The following is a 20,917-nucleotide window of genomic DNA, read 5'->3' as shown; positions in this document are numbered from 1 at the left end:
CAGTCTGGACATTCTCCTCTGACCTCTGGCATCAACAAGGCATTTTTGGCCAGCAAACTGTTGTTCTTATATTTACCCTTTTTCAGACCATTCTCTGCAAACCGTAAAGATGAGTTGCGTGTGAAAATTCCAGTAGATTAGCAAGCTGTTTCTGAAATATTAGCGCCAATATTCAGTCTAGCACCAAAAGCCATGCCCCCCCCCCCAAAGTCACTTAATCATCTTTCTTCCCCATTTGAACTTCAGCAGGTTGTCTTCACATCTACGTGGCTAAATGCATTGAATCGCTGTGATTTAACAGATGGACCTAATAAAGTTACTGGTGAGTGTGTGTACGTACTTAAATATCATGTATATGTCATCTATTTATGACTAGGTTCCCCATTGTTCCTGCCCCTTTTTATTGCTCGCTTTAGAATGTAACTGCCACTCTCTACGCCAGAGTGACATATTCAGAAATGTTACTTTTAGTCATTGTCATTAGACAAAGGAACAAGTGTTAAAAAAAAAAAAAACTTCCAATATATTTGACTTTTATTACACTGACCTTTGAAATGATTTTAAAAAGCACCCCTTTCACACAGTGCAAATAATTCAATTCAACATAAGAGTCTGTTCACTAAAATGTTCCTATACTGATCTAAAAAGAGAGAAACAGAGGAGAGGGAGCCCATAAAAACAGAAGCAGTTACATCATGGATTAAGCCATGCAATTGATTATATTTTTTTATCATTATTAAAAATCTCTTAAGCAGAATATACAGCAAGTGTTCCATTAATGCATATTGAAGCCTTGAAGATGTTCAGTATTTATCACAGTTGAGTGCAGGTTAAGAACAAAGACCACCACAGATTTCACTGAAATCTGAAAAAAAAGATGAACACTTAGCATAGAAAAGCATAGATATTCACTTACATTAGGTACCTGCATTGCATTGAAATGAACTGAGTGATATTCTGACAACCTTTCATTAGATTTTAAAACAAAGAGCAAAAAAACAAAAACAAAAGAAGAATAAGTCACCATGCAAACCCTGTGACTGTCCAAAGATTGAAAGGGTCTAGAGAAAGAAAAATCCACATAAGCACATAAGGGTAAATGTGTACACATGGGGTAACAAGTTCTCAGTTGTCAGTTCTCTCATTTGTGAAATCTCAGCAGTTAAATTGCAAAACAAAGCAAAGTAAGTGAAGATAGCAACACAGAATACTAGTGTTGTAGTCCGAAGATCATTACTGAACAAACAACAAAGACCCAAGTTCTATGCAAAATGAAAAGAAAATGCTGTCCCAAACTTAACTTATTGCTTTGTTAACTAAAGAGCAAAATAATAATAATAACAACATTCAATGATTTTACATCAACACCAAAATACATTATTCAAAACAATCATGAATTGATGACATTCACAAAATGCTCACATATTTATAACAATTTTGGCAAGTAAATATATTCATAAGCTATACATCTTGACAACAAGAAAATGTTTTCTGGTTAATATATGACAGAAGATGTCAAAATTACATATGATGATGACTTGAGTGATTAAATGCACTAAAATTACATTTATATTCCACGTTACCTAAATAGATAGGTTCAGTTCTTATATCACACATCATATTACTTCTGCAAATGTTCTATGTCCTTGAAATACCATTGCTACAGTATATGCACATAAAAAGACCAATTGGCTCTAAATACATTTGATATAAATGCAAGCAGTTCCTGTGGGCTGTGTAAATACCACTTGGCCTAATATACATGAACTAACCGCTCCACCTACTGGTAGATAGGGAGCACTGTCACATGAGTGATACTAAATGTCCTAAATTTGAGTCACTTTAAAACCATGCTGATTATAACCAGTAAACATTACAGTCAGTGTCAGTGGCTTACCAATGCAGAAAAATAGAGTGACTCAAACGTAAGGTGGTGCAGTGGTATCATGCACTCTTACAGTCACCATTATCTTCAGTGATGCTGGTGATCTGAGCTTACTACAAATCTGGTCAGGTGTGCGAGAGGGGGGCTGTTTAGGCATGAATACATGTGTGAGTGTATGATTGGCAAGGTCGGCAGAGATGAGAAAAACAAAAGACGGAAGCTTACGGAAGGTGACATAAGGTGTCACGGTTTAGGGGTCAGATAAGCAGCCACAGGTTGACAGGGTCAAGCTCCAGGGGTCAGAATAGGAGCTACAGGTTAACTAGGTGAAGGTCAGAGGCAGTGAAATGAGGACACAGAGCCATATCGAGATTCTTCAGCTGCTTCAGCACTCGCTTGTGGAACTTGTTGCGCACACGATTAAACTCCATGATATCACATGGATCTTCCTCAACCCAGAACCTGTGGAACTCCTGCATCAGATAACCTACCAAAAAAAAAAAAAGAGCACCTAAATTACACATTACAAATGAAGCCAATATTATAAAAGACATTATGGAATTACAAATGGAAAATGGTACCTAAACTAATTTTAAATTAATCTGGGCATGCATCACAAAAAAAAAAAAGAAACTAAAGCAAAACCCCCAGCACAGTTTCTGTTCAGAGAAACTGTGCAGAGTGAATGTTCACGCGTACAGAAGGTCTGCTGAAAATGCACCAGGCTGGGCATTTCTGGCGCTACGTTGTACAGGTGAGTCTTCAGAGCGCCGCTCACCAGCAGAGAGTAGGCCAGGTCCGTAATGTTGATGCCAACGATGGCGAACGAGTACCTGCATCGAAAACAACCTGGGATCAGTGTCACTTGACATAGTGCAGAATGAAGACCACTATATTCTCTTTACTAGTGCTCTGAGCTGTGTGTTTCAGATGCAGGTAAATATATAACTAAACTGGACACATAGTGAGTGACTACATAAGCACAAGCCACGTTGCTTCCATTTGTCCATTTGTGTGCTGTATTCTGTTTATGAGTGAAGCTGCTGTGTGCATGCAGGTGCATGTGTCTGCTGATCTGTGTTTGTGTGCTTATCTGTGTGTGTGTGTGTGTGTGTGTGTGTGTGTGTGTGTGTGTGTGTGTGTGTGTGTGCAAGCAGGTCTCTTTATGGATGTTTCCTGTAGAGCCTCCATGGTGCACATCAGAGATAATACATGCCGAAAGCCAATGACAGGCTTAGCTGGTAGTGCCCTGTTTTAAATCACCCACACAAAATCCTGGAGTCTGAAGACAGACTACTCTCCAGACAGGCTTCCACCAACCACACAGCCATTAATGGCCACTGTGCAGATGGCAAGATTTCCAGCAAACTAGGACTGTAACACAGGAATGCCTTGTGAGACTGTTATTGCACTAACAGGGAAGGAAATTATGTCCATTTTTTATAGAGCCTCAACACTCACCCAATAGCTTTGTCAAATTTCTTCTTTTCCCACTCAGCTTTGCTCATCTTACTGTGAGCAAACAAAAAGGTTAATGTTTAAATGTAACATACTGCCATATCCTTTGAGAGCTTTTTAAACACTGAACAGAATTCATTTAAATCAATGAATGAAATTATGTGACAGACAGCACAAGAGTGAAGCAGAAAGGAGAAAGCATTCACAGTTACTAACCAACGTTACAATGGTGCATAATGCCTTATGATTAGGGTTTGAGGTGAGATTGAAGATTAAGAGATAAGCGGGGGGAAGAAATACAACAATTAGATTAATACAAAATTATAAAATGGAGCTCTTACTGGGAGAGAAAAGATGGAGTACCTGGCTTCCTCTTTGGAAATGTTCCTGCCCATGACAAATTAATGACAGAAAATAAACAACAAAGAAAAAAGAAAAAGGAATGTGTCGGTGTGTGGTGAGAGAGCATGCTAAATGTGTGAAAGGCATCAGATCTCAGCCACAGACAAACACTGCTGTAAAAACAGTGCAACATGTACAGACAATAGCGGAAACAAAAACAGGTGAGAGACTTGGACACAGATTCTGCCTGAAGGAAAAGGTCATATTTGGACATGTAGCATGCTAAAAGACCTTAATTCAGATTTTGAATATTTTGCTGCATATCTACAAACTGAACAGCTATTTGCTTGGTTGTGGATATAAAATATTTTATGATTTTCATATGAGATTCACTGGCTTTTTTGAACTGTTAAACAGCATCCAAGTAAGTTGAGATAAGACTGTGTTATAAAAAGAACAAGTAATAAACTAAGACCAAAGAAGTACGTGTGTGTGTGTGTGTGTGTAGTAGTAGCTGAAGAAGGCTTTGTTTGTTTGTTTGAGTGGAGAGCATCTGACCTGAGTTTGGTCTGCAGAGAGTCATGGAGCATTTGGAGAGCAGTGGCTTTGTCATGCTCTGAAAAATACCTATCACAAAGAAAAGAGAAACCAATCACAGTCTCTGATTAACCAGCTCTATAAATGTCAAAAATGAAAAAAATAATTAAATCATGGCGCCAAAACAGTTAATTATTACAGCAATATTTCCACATATGTTGACATTTAAAGACATCCTTCATCCAATGTACCTCATTCAACTAATTGCTTTTTCTCCCAACCATTAATTATATAGAATAAAAATAAAATAATTAGCTGTACAGGTTTTTTATTGAAAGGTAATCAGCGGCATCAACCTACAGCCTGACAGTGCCAGTACTGCCTGCTGAGCTACAACTAGCCTACATTTTACAAAAGATCTTGGATTTTCATTTGAGGCTCTTGTGCATTGGTTTCATTAATTATATTAAAACATCGTACGTGGAGGAAATGATGCAAAGAAGAAAAATAACAATTAACTATCAAATCATGATATGCAATGGAGATTATTGGAATAAGTATTGTTATTAAACCTCTTTGAAGTTGCACAAACTGAAATTTTATTTGCCTCATTTTGAGTCAGCCAGTGCTTTAAAAATGAAAAGAACACACTCTGTGATAATTTATCTTTTACACCAAATGGTTTGCCCCTTCTCCAATTATTTCCTTCCCAACAGTCTGATACTTATACTCACAGCAAGTTGTGCAAACCCAGCAAACCCATGCCCCTAAAGTCAGTTTTGGGATCACTGCCTTGGAAACCAATCTCACACCACTGCTTAGAGATGCGCCCAGTAAGGGGAGATTCAGGACGCAGTGCCTTCCATAGCTAGACAAGAGAAAGGAGGAGAACACCCATGCACACTTACACTCAGAACAATCTAGAGCGGGGAAAACTGCATGGGCTTTTGCTCCAATATTCTCTCAATATTTTGTTTTGTCAGGTTTTGTAGTGTAAAGTAAGACGATAACCTGCAAGTGGGAATACCTGCATAAGCATGTCCTCGTGCTCTGGATTCTCACAGTCATACGGCTCCCTCCGCAACTTCTCCACCTCCAGCACCAGGTTCCGATAGCCCACGATCTGGAAAAGGCAAGCCTGGAGCGAGATGCCAAGCCTGGAGAGAACCAAGTTACGTTGGGGAGGTAGGGTGTCAATTCGGGGATGTTATTTCAGACAATGGGAAATCATGCAAGAGCTGATACGAGCTGATACGATTATGGTTATCTGAATGGTTATCTAAAGATGTTCTTGCCATAAATGACTTTTTGCCTCGTGCTCTTTTGTGATCTTACTGTGGATTTGTGTCCGGGTGTATTTTTTTTAGCACCATGATGTCATCTATGGTCTTTTCAACAGCATCTGGATGGACACTGACTGCAGACTGCAGAAGCTATTGAAGAAGAGGTGATCAAGAGAAGAATTTAATATACTGATAAATATTGCAAATCCATGGTGAACAAATGGTTATGATTTGAAAGAAGACCCAATTGTACATAAATTGTATTATTATATTAATGCATGTTCCTTGAAAGTGATACTTTCATAAAATTTAAGCCATCAGAACCCTTCTTCACTCACCTCACTTTTAGAACATTTGAGAGATGATTCTGCAAGAAAGTTTGCCAATGTTAGAATGTTTTACAATCAGCCTTTACATACCTATAGTTACAGTCAGTTTAACATGGAGACTATTGCTATAGTTATTAATTTATTTTCTACCGATCTTTAGGGTCCGGCGAGCACCAGGCTTGTTGTTGTAACAGATCCGTTGCAGCTCACATCGTCCTGTCACCTTCCTCACGACAAACTTCAGGCCTTGCCACAAACACTTACAGTACAGGAACACCAGGAACTGGGTCAACACCCTGGGAGAGTTAGAAAGAGAACTACGAAAATCCCACTCAGAGGAAAAGGGAGAGACTAACAGGTTAAGTCCAGTTGAGTATTCTTTCCTGGAACAGAGGGAAGTCATATTTGAACAAATTAGTGCTCTTTTGAACCCTTTATATTTTCTGAATAGTAACTGAACAACACCATTATCAGCATTGTGTGCTCTGGTAGCACTACCAGGGTTGTTTCAGGATAAGCACAAGATGAAACAAGGATTTTTCTCCTCCTCCTTTCTTCTAGGGAAAGGTTCTCAACACAAAAGAATAAAGAAGTCCATCTGGGACCCAGAGGTAAGTGGGCCATGGGCTGGCCAAACCAATTATGACATTTTGTGATAACTCTCAGAAGTGCCACCAAAAATGGGTCACTGCAATGAAAAGCAATTTGCATTAAGATGCAGCACGCTAGATCATCAATGTATTACATTTCTTAAGGTATTTGTTTATAGTCCATCCATCCACCTATCTATCTGTCTGTCTGAAAATATACCAGTCACTGTTCTAAAAGTCACTATTCTAGACTGAAACCCATTTTGAGTCCAAATGCTGAGGGGAGTTATGATGAGAATCATGGCTCATAGAGCTGCTACACCTCAACATTGGCAGACAACAGTCCTGAATACAATGAAGAAAGAGTGACTGGAGAAAGAGTGATATGATCGTCTTAAAATACTTTGCATTGTTGTAGTTCAAACAGGATTCTGAAGGTGAAGAAGCAGACAGCAGATATTCCACAAACACCTTGAGGGTGGTTGCTTTAGTCTGGCTTTTTATACATGCAATAATTTAAACTTATTGCTTATATTTACCCACTTTCACTGGAAGGCAGGGGAACAAACACTAAGAACTTCACTTTTTTTAAAAAACAATTATGGGTGATTACAGTTTAATGTTGCTGGCATGTTTTATATTAACCTGTGTGCCGATGGATGGATAGATCTTGTAATAAAAATGTATGAAAATGCTTTTGATGAAACCTATGTCTCATGTCTCACCTTAGAAAATGCTTCATCGCGGTTGCTTATTGTCCCAGATTCACTTGCATTCGCTATTGGTCCGTCACCTGTGCAACAGATCAGATCTCTCTAATTCAGTCTATAACGCTATATCGGTTCAAATTTGCCTTGTTATTTAACACCCTGAAAACGCGTCACGAATATACCACAATAAGCAGCCCTGTGAGTGACTGGCTAGCCGGATTAAGATGTTCTCCTTCGCAATCATTGTTTATCGATTCATTCGAGATGTTTTGACATGCCCCTTGTAAATATTTAGTAGCTTACATTATATTTCATTCGTCGTTTATGTTACGTAGCATATGTCATGCAGGACTATCACACTGGTTATGGACTACTCAACAGAATTACTACCGACGACGTTCACTATCGCGCAGTCTCATCAATATCCATTGTTTTTACACAACCAAGACCACATAAAAAAGGGCCTACAAACACCAACTAATTGGGCAAAGAAAATGCAATACAGGAAATACATACGGTTTACGATGTCGCTGCGATTGAAAATCTGCTGCTATTCTCCGTCTCTAGATGGCAGGTACCTGTTCTTCCTCCATGATGTGCAGGTCGATGAGGCAGGGGGAGGGTACTTCACTAGTATCGCAATGCAGCGCTGCTGTGCCGCACGGTGGTCAACAAATGCATTACCATGGTCTTCGAGACCTCTCGCATCCGCACGAGCCTTCTGCGAGGCTTTACTGAAAGAATGGTTCACCTCATGAATTCTTGTCAATTCTCTGCTTGGACAGACGCAGTTATACCTTTGGTCAGAAGCATCACCTGTAAAGAAAAACCTGATGCTTTTCCCGAAATGAGCTCGAAGAAAAATTAAACATCATGCAAGTTACCTATATTACATACCCTGTTTAATGATCATTAATACACCCTGGGCCACCCTGATTAATGGCTTGTAATGGGGCTTTGGTATCCGTTTGCTTTCTGCGGTGACTCATTAAACTTGAATATTACATTTGTCATGGAATGAAGGATATGATCCATATTAAAAATTATACCTAAGAAATGCATCAGCAAAGATCATACAAAATAAAGATGACAATCTAAATACAAAATTTTATTCAATTATCAATCAGCATTTGAAATGTGCTTGCTCTCACATGTATGCAACTGCTTTAAGCAGTGTAATTTAAGATCAGAATAATGAGTCAAGTCTCTTGTTTTTCCTCTGTATTTCTAGTGCATGCTCATGACTAAAGCTCAAATTGACTCAATTCTTGAGGCAAAGCTCAAACAAAGACTATGAAAAAATCTTAGGGTATAAAAATCATTAACAGGTCTGTTACAGTAATAGTCAGGTTGACTAAGAGTTTGAAAAAGTAGTAACTCCTAGTAGCTCTTATATTAATATCAGTTTCAGCACTGCTTTTTTTGTATGTGGTGCCAATCTTCTAAGGCTTAAAAATCAACAGTAACAACTGACCACTGCTGTAATAAAACCATGTGACCAAAAATAAAGTTTTTTTTTTCCAATGGGGGGGGGGGGGGGGGAGACAACAACTTAAAAGAAGTAAACAAGTGACCTTGTAACAGCACGAGCAGCAGTATAAATAAAATCTACATCAACATCTAATGTGCTGCCAAGATAATCACATTATTCTCAGCATAACTTCACTGATACCATTTTACAGTTCTCATCTGTTCCAGTTCAGCACAAACACTCCCAACCAAAACAAATACTATTTATAATTTAAAACACTGCCCTCAAAAATTAGGTACAACTAGCACTTGGCTCTGCAATGCAGAGGGCAAATGTTCTACTCCATGTACTTCAACATACAAAATGCAGTGCATGGTTCTCTGGACACACAGGACACCTGGGCGCACTTCTCCTGTTCTTCAGCATGCTGCCAGTCCAGGGCGGTTCCTCCCTCTCCCTGGCTGACCTCGGCAGAGTCAACGCTCTGATAAGTGCCCTCGCTGGGACCATGCAGGGCTGGCGTGTAGGTCGGCACGACATTAAACATGACAAAGCCGAAGGTGATCACCACAAACGACACAACGTACAGCCCCGAAAACTACAAAGAACCGTAGATGAGTCAGTATCAGCTTAATGAACAAACGTATAGTAAATGCAGTCACTGACATGGTAATAAGGTTAACATTTACAACAGTACTAGCTTCACAGAAAGAAGAACTTACACTGTAGTGGAAGAGAAAGATGCCACAGAACAGGCTAAAGAGATCAGCAGTCAGCAGGGAGAGGTTGACTGCAGTGGCACTGGTCATCTTCACCACCACAGGCATAAAACTGTATAGCCCATACATGCACAGCATGTAGGCAATAAAGAGCAGGCCTGGGGAGAAGTGCTCAGCTGGTTATCAATACCCTCATATGGAAAAAAGCATGCAACATTATGCGCACTCAATTGACACACTCTTGTGCCAGGTGATATAATATACCTGCATTTTTACAAAAAAAAAAAAAAAAAGAGATAGTAAATATGCTTACATATTTTCCAGTCCAAATTGATATTGGCTATAGCTCTGATTTCAAGTACAGCCCTTAAGGAAAACAGGACATGTGGTTAAATAAAACATTACAAATACAATAAACACTCTTCTAAAATACATTACAGTGATGTGACCTACATTTGTACACCGCTGATGAGGGTACCAAATAGACCAATCATGCCTAAGAACTCGACCCTGCTCAAGTTCTTTACTGTGTACTCCTGACACACATTAGACACAGCATACAGAGCAGCACTGATCAGCACCAGACCATCTCCCAGCAAAACATTTATGTCTTCAGGAAAATAGAAAAAAATAAGTTGCAGTTACAGTTCACATCACCCAAATTTCAAGATGTACATCTAAGACATGTAAAAAAAATAATAAAAACAATTATCCTTTGAATTCTGTTTCAAGTCATAAAAAACAAACACAAAGGCACAAAGAAAAGAATGAATGAATGAAGCAGCACAGTGAGGGTATAATGGCTGACTACTCACGTGAGCCTTGGTCTCTTCCAGCAAGCAGATCAGCTCCCACCATTGCCCCAACCCCAAGCAAGCACACAACCACAGCAACAAAATGCAGCAGCTTGTAGCGGGTCTTGAGAAAGAACCATGATAGCACCATCAGCACTGGGATCACAAAGCAGTCCAGCAGCTACAACACACAACAGCAGACCCTCATCAGATCACAAAGGGTGGAGACATGCATTTACAAACTACTGCCAGAGAAACAGAGAAATGAGAAATACCTGAATGCTCGTAAGCGTAGTAAATTGGTATGCCTTCACAACTGTGTAGTTTGCCTCAACATCTGTGAGTGCCATTAGTAAATACTTCCACCACTTTGACTTCAAAATCTGAAAAATACTCCCATCACCTAGGTAAGAGGGAACAGGTTTTAAACATAAAACTACATATTTCTCTAAAAAGCCTGAAAGTGTGTTTATAAAGCATATGTTTTAGAATTTTTAAAAAATGTTATGCCTTTTCATGACTTTGGATTCACCATCAAACATATTCTATGTGCAACTTTAGCATGGTAAAACAGCATTTAGTAAACCTTACATTGCATAAAACTTGTCCCCAATTGACCCAGACTCCTACCTTTTCTGAAAGCCAGTGCTAAGGTATAGGTCAGAAGCAGCAGGGTGTAGTTGAGGAAGCTCTGCAGCATTGGAGTCTCCACCTGCGCCTCTGCGAGATACTGACTCGTCACTGCTGTGCCACATATCAGCATGGACAGAACCTGACCCAATGCAACAGTCTTCAAGAGATGCCTGCAGTAGAGCATTTGTTTCATGCAAAGATCAGAGGAGTTACATGCTGAACCTTTATTGGTTTGCATGTATAAAATAACCAATTTCAAATAAACATCAAGAAAACCAACAATCGATGATGACCTCAAAATATTATCTACAAGCAGTTTAAAGGGCAGAATTGTGTAATTATAAAACAATATACACAAGAGATTTAAATTCAAATAGCTTCTTACAGTGACCACAAAAATTCTTACCATGTGAAGATATTTTTCAGTTTAAGGTTCTGCTGTTCACAAAAGAATGAGTCCCAGCAGCTAGCAGCTCCATACCACTCATGGTAGTGGGCAGCCCCTCCTGTCTCTCCTGCCATTTCTTTCCCAGTGCTTAGAAGTTCACAAAAGGCCACATTAAAAGCCAGGATCTAGAATTTATTGAGTCTGCATCCAAGAATTACACAGGCCAGGACACAGTAATCTCAAAGAATTTTGCTTCATTATTTCACTGGAACTTACAAGTAACCTTTCTCTGAGGAAAATGAGACAAGTCATGCAACAGCTCATGTACTTATTCACTACTTTTTTTTTTTGATGCACATTTTTTCAAATCTTTGCCAGAGAAACAGACGGAGATGTGTATGCTATTTTCTAAGGGCTATATCATGCTGGGTGCAAACCCCCAAACTGCAATGTCAGAGCAGTTTGAAAAACAAAGACACACAGTGTCATTGATATGAAGCACCACTGTGACACAACAACTTGTGATTTTCCTGGGTTACAGTCCAGTTCCATGAAGTGCGTCGCATATAACAAGCAAGTTTTATAAAAATATGCTGATGCTTGTTACAAATTAACATCATCTCCACGTGATTGAAAGCTGAAATGTATGGAGGTAACATTAATGACATTTTAATCCACTGAGGTTTAAACCTCTATCATTGTTGATGCAGTGCTTCCAAATTTCCTTAATAGGTTCGGACACGTATTTTCATATGTTGAACCCGCTGCAGTCAAAATTCTATTTGCACTAATACAATTAATGTAGACAGTTTAATCTGATCAAAAAGTAATTATGTGGTAGTAATTATCCGCAATTCCATAAGGCGCCTAGCAGAGACTTGGCTCTAAAACAGTTCTACATCATATCAGTTTTGCCATTCATCCTTCAGCGCAGACGCCTATGCACAGCTAATCAATGGACCTACCTGGCTGCTACAATTACACCGAACCAAGTAGCCAGACGCACCTCATTTAGATCAGCGGTGGACAACCATCACAATTTGGTTAATTTTCCCGGTCAGATATTTCCCGATCTGTCAACAGGTTCGACCACCACAATGTGCACGTGGTCGGAAATCCGCCAAATAATTTTCTAGTTAGCTAACCATCTCATTTACCTCGTATACCATAATTATATGACTAACCTGACAGTCATATTCATATTATAGTTAGAACTTTATAGACGGCTAATCAATAAACTTGTTCAACTGACTGAAAATAGGGAACTAACTAGCTAGGTTAGCTGAATCAATAAGCTAGTAACCCAATCAACATAGGTTACGTTAGCTAGCTAAACTAGCTAATTCGACAAGCTGAATTCATAGTTAGCGTCAGCTAGCTAACAAATTCAGTGTGCGTCGTGATAGGCTATAACAAAACAGTGACCCAGTTAACTTTAATTGCATTAAGTTATGGAAATAACAAATAATTAGTTCCCTACATGTTCAGTCAGTGCACCTTGCTATTGTGCAATGAGCCACCTGGGTAGAAACGCTTTGAGTTCCGCAAGCGTTGTATTGTATCTCTTGAAATTAATCGTCCTTACTGGTTTGTTTCCCCGTCACTCATTATATAAGGCCCGCCTACATTTTTAAAGGGCCAATAGGATTTAAAACGCTTGACTGCGGGAAATCCTAAATCAATTGTACAGTTTACTGTTTACCAAACTGTATTTATATAGATTGTGTAGACTTTTATATCTTATAGTTCAGTGGTTAAAAAACAGAAATAAAATTTATTTTACTTGGAAAACATTAGCAAATATTAATTGATTCACTTATTCATATATTAATATTATACCTAACTAAAAATAAATAGGTGTTTTATAGGTTAAATGGAACTATATACACGTAACAAACAAACAAATAAATACTTTTGTTAAATTACCATCAAAAATATATGATGTTGATTTGTGACCTGAGGGTTAGTTGTTTATTTTTATTTTGTATCTACAGTAGGGCGCTGAGTTGTATTTAGAAGCCTATTTATTCTTTATTAATCCTTTCTATATACAATTTTTAAAACATCAAGAATTTATTAGACTCGTCATCGCAAATGATCTCATTTGATCCGTTAAATCTTTTTTTCAAACATTTTCAAAGATATGCATGTACAACTAATAAAGCATTAGTACACAACTTTAGTTAGAACAGCAAAATCAAACTGAATAATTAGCACAATAAATAAAATAATAATAATAATAATAATAATAATAATAATAATAATAATAATAATAATAAATACAATAAACAGATCTAATATAGTGGTCATATATAGGTGTCATATTAAATTATAAAAATTATATAAATTGAGCAATTTCAGTGTATGTCTGATCCAATAAATCTGCAAGCGGTGAAACAAAATGCTGCATGGGAGCATCGGGATCTTTGCAAACCACGCGAGATTGAGCAATGGCGAAGTCAAATTTGCGGAAGGTAGGAGGCACTTATATTTAAAGATATATGGTATAACGGAACTAATGGATACATCTGGTAGCGTGACTCTTTTGAGGTTGCATGTATGTTTACGTCTTGCCATTTATTAATTGGCTATAGCTAAACTGTGCACCTTTCACATGAGCAGTGCAATAACAAACTTGACCGCACTTGGTCAAACTGCTGACGTGTTATTACAGTGGATATTTTAAGGGAGAAATGTCCAAAGCTTGAGCCATAATGCGCATGTGAATAACAATGGCAAGCTCAACGAAATAACTAATATTCCTCTTATACATAAAGTGCAAAGCAATGGATTTTATTTTACTTACAACAGAAAAAAAAAATGTCTTCACTGTTATTCCTACTCTTAAATTTTGCAAGTCCATTTTTAAGACTGAATGTGAATAGGATGTAGGTAGATGGGTAGCCTGTGTAGTCAGTGAGACGATAATACATTTTCTGAGTATAATCAAACGTTTCTGTTCAAGAAGAAGACATTCTAGCAACCTCTAGCGGGAAAATTACGAATCGATTACGATTGCTGGCAAAAGAGTTTCGTCTGTTTTAAAATGTTTTCACGTGAGTTGACAAATCCTGGGGTCCCGCAGGGCAGGGCGCCCTACAGGCTGAAAACCCCAGGATGATACAACACCCGTACCCTAAGTGCGAAAGTAACATGATTATGATTATTAGTTCTTGACAGAATATTATATATAATGAGGAACAGAGTACATCCAGACAACAACAAAATACACAGATATATAGTTATAAGTACATTCCAGTAGGTTGATCCATTAAATGATAATGCAGTGAATAGCAGTAGCTAATGACGCCAATAATGGAAACAAAACAGTTAATGGCATGTCACAGAGGAAATGATGTGCTTCTCATTACATGCCATTGTGGGTGCCATTGTGTTAGTTTTTAGTCACTCTATAAGCAGATACTGTTAAACTAGATATTCGTAATACAGTACATGTTATCTTCTGTATAAGAATAAGAGCTCCCTTCAATTTGAGGACAAATGGGATATAAAGTGGCCCATCATGTTTTAATTTCTTTGCGAGGAGTCTGTTATTAAACAGCAATGATTTGACTTCTTTTCCTGTTCACCAAGGCTGAAAATTGGCTTCTCTGTAAAATGTCTATATGAGTGTACATCAATATATCATTGTGACTGGGTTATTTTTTTCCATAGAAGTGATGTTCTTCATCATGACTGGGACTGAAAACTACAGACATTAGAGACAAACAGAAATGAGAAATACCTGAATGCTCGTAAGTGTAGTAAATTGGTATGCCTTCACAACTGTGTAGTTTGCCTCAACATCTGTGAGTGCCATTAGTAAATACTTCCACCACTTTGACTTCAAAATCTGAAAAATACTCCCATCACCTAGGTAAGAGGGAACAGGTTTTAAACATAAAACTACATATTTCTCTAAAAAGCCTGAAAGTGTGTTTATAAAGCATATGTTTTAGAATTTTTAAAAAATGTTATGTCTTTTCATCACTTGCCTTCCCAATGACTTTGGATTCACCATCAAACATGTTCTATGTGCAACTTTAGCATGGTAAAACAGCATATAGTAAACCTTACATTGCATAAAACCTGTCCCCAATTGACCCAGACTCCTACCTTTTCTGAAAGCCAGTGCTAAGGTATAGGTCAGAAGCAGCAGTGTGTAGTTGAGGAAGCTCTGCAGCATTGGAGTCTCCACCTGCTCCTCTGTGAGATACTGACTCGTCACTGCTGTGCCACATATCGGCATGGACAGAACCTGACCCAATGCAACAGTCTTCAAGAGACATCTGCAGTAGAGCATTTGTTTCATGCAAAGATCGGAGGAGTTACATGCTGAACCTTTATTGGTTTGCATGTATAAAAGAACCAATTTCAAATAAACATCAAGAACACCAACAATCGATGATGACCTCATAAAATATTATCTACAAGCAGTTTAAAGGGCAGAATTGTGTAATTATAAAACAGTATACATACATAAGAGATTTCAATTTAAATAGTTTCTTACAGTGCCCACAAAAATTATCTTACCATGTGAAGATATTTTTCAGTTTAAGGTTCTGCTCTTCACAAAAGAATGAGTCCCAGCAGCTAGCAGCTCCATATCACTCTCCTGCCATCTTCTTGCCCATTAGAGATTTTATATATATATATATATATATATATATATATATATATATATATATATATATATATATATATATATATATATATATATATATATATATAATTAGTATGTGGGTAAGCTGTTATTTTTTATAGTAAGCCATAGTTTTTCTGATCCTTTGATTTTGGTAAATTGGATTTCTGTAAGGTTAATATGATTGCTCCTCCTTTAGAGATTGCTCCTACTTCCATGCAGTATGTCTATGGGATGATAAAGACCCATCTTCAGTAGGTTTTAAAAGAAGATAGCCTTGATTTTATCAAGCGAGCACAGGCTATAAGTTGGTTATTTCTTCAAAAGGTTTGCTGGGTAATAGGGCAATCCACAAGAAATTGCTATGTGATCTTCTGGAATAACATGGAAAGGTCATACTGTTCTCACAGCTTTGTAATGTGTTCCAGAGAGTGCTGAGTCATCAGGATGACATAGTCCAGCTTAAAGATTACATTGTGGAGTGGAGGAAGTTCTTCATGCAGTGCCTTTCTGCACGTGGATTACCCTGATGGGTAATCAAGACAGCAATAAGAAGTCCAGTGTAGAAGTAACATTGTTAAGAAAATAGGCCATATGAGGCATATATTCTGTTGTTGTTATTAATTATTGACTTTGAAAATTACTATTACTAACTCCTAGCTGTCAGATAACATTCACTGGGAGGTATTGATTAAGACCTGAATTGTAATGAGACTCCATTTTGCAGTCTGATCCCTTTACATCTTTTGAGTTGCGGCTCATGCTTGATTTGTGGAATGGATCCATATTCTGCAATATAAAGAATCACAGGACAGCAGAAAGGCTGGGTGAGGCCTTCGACTTGTAGCTCATGATCAGTGTGCAAAAGTTGTACAGTGATAAAACCAGCTTCACATCCATCAGAGGCTCACAGAGCTATGATGATGCTTTGGGTGACTCTTGTCTCTTGGTCTCCATCCTACACTAAATGTTTTCAGACATATACCAGCCAACAGCAAAAATACACTACCACTAAGCCTTCACTTCGCATGTGATCTTTGTGAGAATAACTTAATGGGAGATGAACAGTGTGCAGATCACTCTCCAGTATGTTTCGATGTTTTCAATGTTCAGTGTTTTCTGGATTAATAAGACTTCATCATTTTTATGGTTTAAGATCTCTTGTCTTGTCATATTTCTCATATCAGTTGATCTTCATAGTTAATCATGTAATTATTGGGGGGGGGGGGTTGTTATCAAGTTTAATATTTGCCATACTCCATGTGTTTGTGTGTTTGTATCTGTATGTGTGTAACAGGCAGATGCCAAGCTCAGAGAGGCAAAGAAACAAGCCCTTGGGCATTTAAAGGCGAGTTGTCAATGTAACTAAGTCCAGACGGTGAGTAGCGTCCCAAGCTGCCATCTAGTGTAGCGTGTGCATTGCTCCTCACAGCGCTTCACTGCAAAGCCCTGTACTGCACTTGTGATCATTTGTGGTTTTGCCTCTGCTCATTTAATATAGTATAAATATAAATGCTCATTTAATATAAAGTGAATGCACTAGTACTGTTTTTCAAAGAGACCAGCCAGGTTGTGTATGCTGGCATGATGAAATCCAATGAGATAGAGCGAGAGTACAGCAGGAGCACAAGTGCCAAAGGCTACATGAGCTCAGGCTGGCAGAGGAGCATGGTAAGCAGCCATGTCTGTGTCAACCTCCAGCTGTCCATCTGTGTCTCTGTGTCAGATCCTCACTTAGTGCATCTGTCCGTTGCAAATGTGAAGTCTATTATTAACAGTGTAAATGATTTGCACATGTGAGGTGTTCAGAGTGCCACTGTGTGTTGACTATTACATCTGTTCTGATTGTTTCTATCCAAATTCTTTTTGCTTTGGAAGATTTTTGATTAAGTAGAACAAATTTGCATCTTTGAGATTGTGTTCTGGGTTTACTACATGAAGACCATCCCGAGTGTGTGCTTTACAGAGTTGTGCCTTATGTTTTCACTTATGACCAAAGTGTCCAGTGGCATTGGCTCAATGCTGAAGGACCTGGAGGACCACAGCATGATTGCTGTCATGGCAGATAGGCTGGCTTCTGCAGAGAGCTGCACCACTGTGAGTATTGAAGACATCGAGTAAAGACTATCCCTGGCTATTCCTGCTCTTTACAATTGGCCACATAATTCTCTGTGTAAAACTTACAGTAGGTGGTGCTCTAGGATAGGTAACATTTTCTTAATGTATTGTTGGTATGAAATGTTATTTTGCACATTTCATCTGGATTCAGAAGAATATGTGGAGCAGCTCCACATTTTTTGCTAGTAAGTTAGTAAAGAAGCCATCCAAGATGACCCTGGATTTCTTACAGAGAGAATGACAGTTCATTGGCTTTTGGATATATCAATTCACACCTATGAGGTTTTTTCATTTTGTCATTATTTTGTAAATAATTTCTCCTGTACCCATGTAAATCAGTAAATGATGTCACCATATTTAAACTGGCGCTCCCTCTAAAGGTAAGAACACTAAATGCATTCTCCCAGTGTATGTTAAATTAAGCATTTTAGTAGTCCATACAAGTTGTGGTTGGTTGTTTGTTTGTTTTTTTGGTCTCAGGGTGCCACAGAAAACACCTGTAACATGCTTCTCAGGAAGACAATGCTGAGCAAGAAACTCATCTCAGATGACATACAGGATGTGGTAGTAAATCTGTTGGATCTATATAGTTATATTCTACATAAAGGCACTTTTATGTTCTTTAATTGGTGTCATTGGTAGACTCTTTTTTTGTAGCTTTTCTAAATAAACTTATTTTTATTGCTAGTCTCTTGCATTATTAAAATTATTCCATATGGTTCCAGTTATCAGTGGTGTTCAGAACAAAAACATTTTCATGAGGTACCACAAAGCACACTTGACCCTTAAGATGATTCTGGACATCCCTGCTGACAGTAACATAGAGGAGGTCATGGTTGAATCTCTGAGGGTATGAGGCTTAGGGGTGTCAATCATCCACTTTCATATATCTGCTCTAGTTGGTCTGAATCTTTCATCTGTGTTTTCTGTTACATTTGCACAGGAGGTCAGCATGCCTGCTGATTACAATAGCAAGCTGGCTAGGATGCGGTCTTTGAAAAATGTACACAAAAACATTACCTGGTAAGAATTCACCATATAGAGCCCTTTACAGCAAAACTCTTGAACAACCTCACATGTGTTTGAATAATCACCCATGATTTGTCCACACAGAAGCCAATTCAGTCAAAATAATGATCCTGAATGCAGGAGCATGGTCCCAGAGCTCAGAGAAGGTCTTTGTGTCTGTACGAAATGAGCTGGAAGATTTCATCTCAGAAATGGTGGATTTCTCCACAGTGGAAGAACCACTGTGGCAGGAAACTACAAGGGCATCACCTCATCTCCAATGACATAGTGGGTAGCACACTTTAGATGTAGGGAAAAATGCCCTCTGTTAAATAAGACCAACTCAGTCCTTAATCTCGTTCCTCTTTGCATTCGGCAATGTCACAGGTAAAGAATACTTGAGAGGTTACTGAAGCGCACAGAAAATCTCCAGGGTAAAACTCAAGCTAATTGCCCACACATTCATTTCTACTGAGGAGGAAATGATCCCTGCTGTGACTTGTCTTCCAGCTTCAACACGTGCAGTGCTCTGCTGTCTTCTCTTTATCTAGAATTCTTATCTGTCTTTAGCTATTTCAGTTTTCCAATATCTGGGTTTGACATGTCGTTGGCAAAGCCTGGCAGAGTACTTTAGAAATTACTAGATTCAAATTAGCCATGGTGTTAGCCTGGAATCAAGGACCCAGAGAGAGGACCATTTTGGAGAAGCTGAAACTTGCCCCAGAGCTGCCAAACACAGAGTTATGGTGGACACTCTGCCCTGGACCTCACGCTGACCAAAGACATTCAATATGAGTCACTTATTAAGTACATATGTTTTTAGCCATGCATGTGCTTGTTGAGTACATATGTTTATAGCCATGTGTGTGCTTTTGAGTACATATGTTTATGGCCATGTGTGTGCTTTTGAGTACAAATCTTTATGACCGTGTGTGTGCTTTTAAGTACAGATGTCCATGGATATGTATGTGCTTGTTTTTTAGTCCCTTGTAGCCTTTCTTAAGCTGAAGCGTTAGGTAATCCTGAGTCGTGGCTGGGTTCTCCTAAAGACTTTACAGAGGGAACACTTTTTTATGTCAACCAGGAGTTCTTATTAATGTGATGCATAACAGCTTGCCTCACATTTTATTATAATTGATTTTGACATTTTTATTTATTATTAGCTATCTGATTTCTATATTTACTAAGAGTGGACATCAGTAGGTGAATCAACTTCATTCTTCTGCAGTAATGTATTAAGTGCTTACAGTCACCCCATGAACTGACATAAAATATCAATCAGATTCCTATGGACTTTGCAGTTATTTTCTTCAAACAGTAAAAACCGAAAGGTCAAACAAAGAGGGGAGATCAACCTGATTGGCCACCTAAAATTCACTATGAGGAAGGAAAAGAATGATGCCATCATCCAGTACTGGATACTAATCACACAGCAAAAAACATCTGAACACATATATTCCAATGATTTACCCATGACTTTGTTCACGGGAGGTCATTATTCAGATCAAGAAGATGAGGAAGAGGATTACAAATGCCCAATTGCAGAGAGAGCTGGTGGAGATCCTGGAGAATATGTTTCCTCCCCAGATGAAGATGATCAAGGAGCAGAGGGAGTGGCTGATGGAACACAAATACATCAAGTGAAGTAAGACAGACATTAACACATTAATGTACATGGCATAGCTGTGTGCAGGGGGAGGCACGTCCAGCCTGGCGGGATGGTTTTAGACTCTAGATCTGTAAGACTCCATATCTGAACATGATTCAGTGCACATGAAAGTGGCCAATGGTAAATTGACCTGCTTTTTCCTCTGACATGCCAGTTAGAATAACCACTAATACCTACCTTATGCTACAGAGCTATAAGATTATTAAAATAAACATTTGGAGTAAATCTATCATAAAATAAATGAGTTGATATTGACATTGGACTCTCTGGATGTGTTTGTCAAAATGTATGCTAAGCTTTTTGGGTTTGGATAGAAACATTCACTCTATTACTGTTGCCAT

General features: G+C 38.4%; 3 protein-coding genes across 4 annotated transcripts; 1 reads left to right on the top strand and 2 right to left on the bottom strand.

Annotated features, from left to right (window-relative positions):
* Positions 1-516: 516 nt before the first annotated feature.
* Positions 517-7,749, bottom strand: elmod1 (ELMO/CED-12 domain containing 1). Its single transcript, XM_027005061.2, has 11 exons — positions 7,651-7,749; positions 7,150-7,217; positions 5,985-6,130; positions 5,844-5,872; positions 5,558-5,655; positions 5,250-5,379; positions 4,957-5,090; positions 4,244-4,312; positions 3,347-3,397; positions 2,585-2,718; positions 517-2,372 (listed from the first exon to the last, which is right to left on the bottom strand). The coding sequence occupies exons 2-11, from the start codon at positions 7,164-7,166 to the stop codon at positions 2,197-2,199; spliced, it is 984 nt and encodes a 327-aa protein (XP_026860862.1). The 5' UTR covers positions 7,167-7,217; positions 7,651-7,749; the 3' UTR covers positions 517-2,196.
* A 99-nt stretch (positions 7,750-7,848) lies between these two features.
* slc35f2 (solute carrier family 35 member F2) lies at positions 7,849-12,673 on the bottom strand. 2 transcript variants are annotated; one of them, XM_035527229.1, is made up of 9 exons: positions 12,105-12,673; positions 11,158-11,286; positions 10,749-10,921; positions 10,394-10,521; positions 10,140-10,299; positions 9,778-9,934; positions 9,638-9,690; positions 9,328-9,482; positions 7,849-9,203 (listed from the first exon to the last, which is right to left on the bottom strand). In XM_035527229.1, the coding sequence occupies exons 2-9, from the start codon at positions 11,271-11,273 to the stop codon at positions 8,943-8,945; spliced, it is 1,203 nt and encodes a 400-aa protein (XP_035383122.1). In that variant the 5' UTR covers positions 11,274-11,286; positions 12,105-12,673; the 3' UTR covers positions 7,849-8,942. The 2 variants fall into 2 exon arrangements, with proteins under 2 accessions (XP_035383122.1, XP_026860850.2); XM_027005049.2 differs by having other exon boundaries at positions 12,146-12,673.
* A 903-nt stretch (positions 12,674-13,576) lies between these two features.
* On the top strand, positions 13,577-20,590 carry cul5b (cullin 5b). The gene is given in 16 exon segments (XM_035527230.1): positions 13,577-13,613; positions 14,815-14,894; positions 17,079-17,159; positions 17,340-17,452; positions 17,781-17,878; positions 18,380-18,460; positions 18,588-18,749; positions 18,843-18,913; positions 18,915-18,922; positions 19,016-19,140; positions 19,142-19,199; positions 19,524-19,665; positions 19,890-19,942; positions 19,945-20,005; positions 20,226-20,335; positions 20,391-20,590. Coding segments are annotated over 12 exon segments (1,149 nt in total). The 5' UTR covers positions 13,577-13,613; positions 14,815-14,894; positions 17,079-17,159; positions 17,340-17,452; positions 17,781-17,800.
* The last annotated feature ends 327 nt before the right edge of the window (positions 20,591-20,917 follow it).

Source organism: Electrophorus electricus, chromosome 6 (assembly GCF_013358815.1).
Source record: "Electrophorus electricus isolate fEleEle1 chromosome 6, fEleEle1.pri, whole genome shotgun sequence".
Lineage (NCBI taxonomy): Eukaryota > Metazoa > Chordata > Actinopteri > Gymnotiformes > Gymnotidae > Electrophorus > Electrophorus electricus.
This window is presented reverse-complemented; position numbering and strand designations above follow the sequence as displayed.